The sequence below is a fragment of the Oreochromis niloticus genome, linkage group LG7, assembly GCF_001858045.2.
Source record: "Oreochromis niloticus isolate F11D_XX linkage group LG7, O_niloticus_UMD_NMBU, whole genome shotgun sequence".
Classification (NCBI taxonomy): domain Eukaryota; kingdom Metazoa; phylum Chordata; class Actinopteri; order Cichliformes; family Cichlidae; genus Oreochromis; species Oreochromis niloticus.
Window position 1 is genome coordinate 60,220,733 of NC_031972.2, and position 6,257 is coordinate 60,226,989.

The following is a 6,257-nucleotide window of genomic DNA, read 5'->3' on the forward strand; positions in this document are numbered from 1 at the left end:
TTTGTAGATCTTTAACTTGTGTTTGTGGATGGTTTAGTGCACTCTGTTCACAGACGGTGATTTCTGCAAGTGTTCCCGAGCCCATGCAGTGATTTCCATGACAAAACCCTGACTTTTTTAATGCAGTGCTGCCTGAGGGCCTTGATCTCGTATATAATCATAACTTATCTTTTTTATGCACAGGGGGAAAGAACATTAGCACAGAGTAAGATGACAAAAGCCATTTTTCTATGGGAGCCTCCACTAGGAAAATAACCTTGTGAGCAGTCTTGAATGAATGCGTTGTACATCATGAGCTCCATGATAAAGAGCTGGCATGCTCACAGCATGGTGAATAACTTACAGAAGGGAAAATAGAAAGATGGCTCTGCTGGGAGAAAATGCCAGGCTGCTAGAGTAAAGCAGGAAAGTTGTGTTATTATCACTTTGATTGCTTGACTCTCTGCAGGCAAGGAGCCAATAGATGTGGTTAGATGGCTGCTTGCCTGAGATCCTTAAGTCAATTATTTCAGCTCTAACTTTTTTTGCTCAAACCTCCTTCTCCATTAATTTTCTCTTACACAGATGTTGGTCTCAGTTTGCCCTGTAATACAATAAAGCCTGGCTTGTAACTGATCATCAACGTGCAATTTATATTTTAGATTCGAGTCGCTGCTGTCATAAAACACATTTCTACTGATGAAATTATGTGAATCACTCCTCACTTCTTGGCACCTTAACAGTTTTCTCAGTGAGAAGTGCTGGCACAGGCTGGCATGTTCTCCATCACTTCCTCTAACTCTTTTTGACACATACTCTCTGCTCAAGTACTGAAGAGCATCATTAAAGTCACCACCATAATATTTACTCAAATAATTTGGCACTAGGGTAAACAAGCCACATATTAAGTGATCGCGTTGCAGATATATAATAAAAGTATGCATTGCATCAAACAAACTGTGCATGAATTATAATTCACATAGATTTCCTACAGCCAACAGCAGGTAATAAGGATTCATTCAAGTCAGCGATGGTGTTGTGGTGCATGTATCCCCAATATCCTCTTTTAGCCTTGATGTGACATGGTGAAAATAATGAGCTGACTCTGTCAAGGGCAATACACATCACAGGATGCTGGCTTAAGAGGTTTTATCAAGTGAATCAAGATAAACAGAAAACATTTCACACCCCTGAGGTTTGTCTTTGGTAGCAAAGTTGTTAGCGAGAGCACATCAGCTCAGTGTGACAGGAGAGAGAGAAAAACCCCTGCAGCTTGCAGCCTGTTATCATCTCAGTGGACTTATAGAGCCCCTCAGTGCCTTATCAGTGAGTGTTTTTGTCTTCAAGTTAAAGGAAGGACAAACAGAAACATTTATAGAGATATCTGCAGATAGAGAAAGTTCCGGGGGGTGGGGGGGGGGGGGATTAGGAAAAGCAACAATATTGATATATGGAGAAACAGTGTTTTAAATGTGAGAGATGACAGGAATATTAATAAATTAGAAGCACAAACTGTTTATTTACGCTATTATTGTCCAGATAATAATGGGGAAAATTGTGTAAAAGTTACATTTTGCATGTTCTTCCACTTTGTTCCACAATGAATAGTGAGGACTAGTGAGGGCACTAAATGGGCACACACTCAAATTACATACACACCCATGTGAAAGGTCAGATGACAGTGCTGGAGCATGTGTGACTGTAGCAGCAAAATGTGCATGTAGTGCTGATCCATTACACGCTGCTGATGACTCTAACAGAAATGACCAGCGACCAGATAGGAGGGCAAACAAGGTGCAACCTAATGCCATCATCTGTTTGCCTGCATTTTATCGGAAGACGTTAATTTGCTTGGAAAAATGCTTGCAGCTCAGTAATTATGTCCTCGTGTTGTGTCACTGAAGAGGCTCAGCCTTCCATAACTGGCTAACCCATACACCTGCAGATATTTGTGGGCGTTTTAAAACGGAGAATGAAATGCGCACTCAAAACCACTCGTCAGTGGCATAAAGGTTGAGTATACTGAAATGAAAAGACTCTACAAAGCAACTGCATGTAGAATTAAAGCTGATTAAGAGGAATATGAGAAAGACAAAAAACATATCGAAGCCCATCATGCTGACTTGTGCTGATACACTGTCTGAGCATGTGTGGAAGTCAAGGCAGGTAAAACTGTGCAGTGAAAAGGAGGATCTCACTTCACATTGACACTCACCGATGAAGAGGATGGGGAAGGTGATGAAGAGGACAAAAACATGTGGGACCACATTGAGCGCATCCAGGAAACAGCCGTTGTTCAGAACGCCCCTGTCCACGTTGTAGGCCATCGAGTTATTCTCGTTTCCACAGAATGCCAAGGACATGGTGGAACCGGGACTCTGCCGGGAACGGGAGGAAAAGGAGGAGGAGGAGGAGAAGAAGAGGAGGGGAGGACAGGAGACACAGACAGAGAGATTTAGAAGAAGAGGTTCTCAGAGCATGTCGTCTTTTCAAAAGGGAACACTGACGTCTGCAGTGGATCCCGGTAATTCCCAAGGTGTCTTCCTTCCTGTTCCCTCTCTAATCCAGCTCCCAAATATCAGCTCCAGTGAAAGAGAGGAGACAGAGGAGGAGGGAGGAAGAGGTCAGGGACAGTCACAGTCCAGCGCAGCAGCGGCAGCAGCAGCGGCAGCAGCAGCAGCAGCTCCCTCTCCTCTGTGATAGTTTAAGCAGCTTTTCTGGCCATGCCGGTGAAAAGCATCTGCATCTCGTCCATCCGCAGTCTGCAGACATCCTCTAAGGCTGAAGCTTCACTTGTGCACAGAGCTGCACAGCTCCACTGGAATACATTCAGACATGTTCGCATTCCTCATAAACGCAGACACACACACACACACTGATCGAGCAGCGACAGCATTCTGCAGTCCACCTGCTATTCCTGTCTCTTTGCAATCGAGAGCTCAAAGTCGACCTTGGGAGAGGAGTGCAGAAGGAGCAGAGTGTGCAGGCGAGCTGGAGAGCAACTAAAGGTAGGAGGGGGAGGGTGGAAGGGAACAGTGAATGATGAAGAGCGAGACACTAGGATACAGCTAGTGGATGAACAGTGCAAACGTCATACAGAGGTACGTGTGAAGCATGAGCAAGCGCATAAAATCTAAATCCCAAAAACATGGTCTCAGGGCTTACATAATTCTAACTCCCAATTTTTATCAAAATGATATTGTTTAATTAGAAAACAAACACAATAACGGAATAACCAGGCTCAACACATGAGGAACAATAGCATCAAATATTTATGAATTCCTAGCGTGGATGCATTATGTGCATGGTCCTGCAGAGAGAAATCCCACTGCAGCCAGTAGCAGCCTGCTTGTAGAGCAGGATCAGCAAAGACCCACATGGGAGCAGATTTCAATAATCCATCTGTCGACCGGGGTAGACCGATGGCCTTTTCTTAGCGTTTAAAATGATTTACATTCAATGCAATCCATGGCTGATGACCTTTTACATCGTTGCAGCAAGGAGGTAACAGTTGTCTGCCGATTCACGTACACGGATTCAGACTGTGGTATAACAACAGCAATGTATATTTGATATGAGAAAAAAATACAACTTACTGTAGGTTCAGGCTGAGAACTCATGTTTGAAACGAGGAGAGGTTAAAAAAGACATATCAGAGGGAGAGATGGGAAAGCTTTAAAGAAGCCGCCAAATTGGAGGGTGTGTTTGGTATGTGACGTGAGGAGAGCGGGGCATGTAAATGTGCATGACACAGTAGAGCTCGAGTTTCCTCTTTGAACTGACTTGCAAGCTTCGCTAAAAATGTGGTCCTGTACTTAAGGCATCTTGAGACATAGACATTAAATTCCAGCTATCTGTTTAAAAGCAAGGTAGTATTTTCTCTTGCAAATGTTCATTACAGTGCAAAGCTTTCTGCAAGCAGTGATACCATAAAACAGGATGCAATGCTTTTGCAAGCATGCATGTATTTAATCCCAGCAGAACAGAATTATTTTAATTGGACTTATACTTATATACACTTAATATGTAGAAAATAAAGAAGTGGATTCTCATTGCAAAGCCATAAATGTGTCCACAACGCAAGAAACAGTAAGGTTCAGGTTGGCCCCATATGCTGTAGTGCTTCTAGTTACACTTCAAGCACTGAGATATATGGGAAGTGGGAAAGGGACACCAGGCATAGCTGTAAAATGATATTCCAGTTGGTTTTTGATTTCATCACCCAATATATGATGTTTGGGTCAGCTGCAGCCCTACCTAATCACTTCCTGCACACATCAAATATCTTAGTAGATATTAGCTCTATCGTTTTGTTTAAAAAGAAAGAAAGAAATAGGGTTAAAGGACCAAGTCCAGTTAAACAATAAGAGCACAGAATACAAATTGTTAAGTCTGTTGGGGGTTACTTGTTTTTTTTTCTACTACCAGCATCAGGCTTCAATTAAAGATTCCTTCTTTATATTACACTGCCCCTAGGCTATTATTATACTTTCATTCTGTGGTGCCCTACATCAGAGATGGTCATCACTGTACAGCCTGGGGAGGGTTGAAGCTTTGGAGTGGGTGAGGACAGAGAAAATGACTAGATAGAGCAGCCGCCTCTCAGAGAGATGCCAAGAGAGGAAAAGTCAACATCATCTTAGCAAACTCACAACACAAAGGGAGAACAATAGATTCCAAAAAAAAAATCCTAAAATATCAGACCGGCCTCAAAATAGACACTGAGCCACTGTTACGTCATAAAACCCCAAATACAGATTGATGCCAACCAAACGACAGTGGCTTAACTGAAAACAAGGTTTGACTATGTGTTGGCTGAAGTAGTGTGATGATTATGTCTGTGGGTGTAAAATGAGGGTAAGGGGTGACCAGTGACTCATGCATTGTATTGTGGCATCCGTGTGCATCTACTTTCTATGCATTTTTCTCACCTAAGAGAGAAAGAGGAAGGGGGAGGTACTTGTTTTTGTAAAATGCTCCCCATCTGCCTGTGACCATTTGTTACCACACTCAGTGCAATGGCCCTGTTGATAAATCAGCACATCCAATAGTTTAAACTCTCAGAACTCGCCTCCAGAAATAAGCCTCGGTGATGGATGAACCAATTACAGCGCACACAGGGATTCACTTACTAAATATGAACTGAAATGACTTGTATCATCATTGGATAGGCCTTAATCTGGAGAGAGCTCATATCTGTAAAATGCTGCGTGCAATTAAATCAAATTACATGTGTCTTTTGTGTATTTTCGACCTTAATCGTAGGCCTACATGCAGAATATTCGATGCTTTAAATTGAATATTGATCAAGCGACTGAGCAGGTTATAGATATACTGTAGCAGCACTTACCGGTTTATATCGTGAGATCATTGTTCCAGCCTCGTATCTCTGACTTCAGAAACAATCTTCTGTCACATCCGTTGCTTGGATGTTAAAAAAAGAAAAGAGGCAAAATCTGGTAAATAGCACACTCTCATGTGTTCAGAGTGCGCCCGACTTCTCGCTGTCCTACTTGCGTTTGACAACCCGACCGCAGGCGGTGGTTTACGGGTGACGGCAAGGAGCTGTCCACGGTGCTGACCCCGGGTACCCAGGAGGGGAAGGAGGAGGAGGAAGAGGAAGAGGAGGGGTTGCAGGAAGAAAGAGGCAGATCTTTCCGGCCAACCTTTGGACTGTATCATGAACCGTGGAGGTAGAACAGCGGCAGACACACGCAGCACGCCGGCCAACTAGCAGCAGACAGATGTCACGTATGAACAATGAGACGGGAGTGGATGACTGCACAGAGCTTAGAAAAGAGCGAAGCGGAACGCTGCCCAGCAAAGCAACACACTGTAATATTACATGAAACCCACGCGATGCATTCTCTCCGTTTTTTGTGTGTTTTCTATCTTTAACACACCGATTACAAATCTGATACTGGCCCATTCGCTGACACGGAGGATTATCTAAAGCAGAATTATCCACACACGATTTCATTCAATCAGTATTCATGAAGGAGCTTTGTCGCCCCCTGTGGACATTCGGTCACAACCTTCTACATTACTTGCAAAAACACGAGTAAAGAATCAAGCAGTTGACCTCGTGATCCACCTTCGAAACCAACAAATGTGGAACTTGGTATAGTTTAAGCAGTTTTACTGTCAACTTCAGTTATGTACAAAATCACATCAAGAAGGTCCTGGACTAAAATCCACCAACTGGCAGGGTTTATGTTGCCTCCATGTCCCCTCTGAGCCATCATCCATACCTTCCCCCCACAGCCCAAAGTCATACA

The 6,257-nt window shown here is 43.4% G+C and overlaps 1 protein-coding gene across 5 annotated transcripts in view; it reads right to left on the reverse strand.

Moving 5' to 3' along the window:
* The window catches only part of abcc8 (ATP-binding cassette, sub-family C (CFTR/MRP), member 8), a 57,393-nt gene extending 51,525 nt beyond the window's left edge, over positions 1–5,868 (reverse strand). For 3 of the 5 annotated variants that reach the window (XM_025909255.1, XM_019361859.2, XM_003447079.5), the window contains exons 1-2: positions 3,576–5,311; positions 2,195–2,357 (exon numbers count right to left, since the gene is read on the reverse strand). In XM_025909255.1, coding sequence (XP_025765040.1) covers positions 2,195–2,357; positions 3,576–3,599 — 187 coding nt within the window. In that variant the 5' untranslated portion in view covers positions 3,600–5,311. The other 2 variants (XR_002062947.2, XM_019361860.2) reach the window with 2 other exon arrangements.
* Positions 5,869–6,257: the final 389 nt, after the last annotated feature.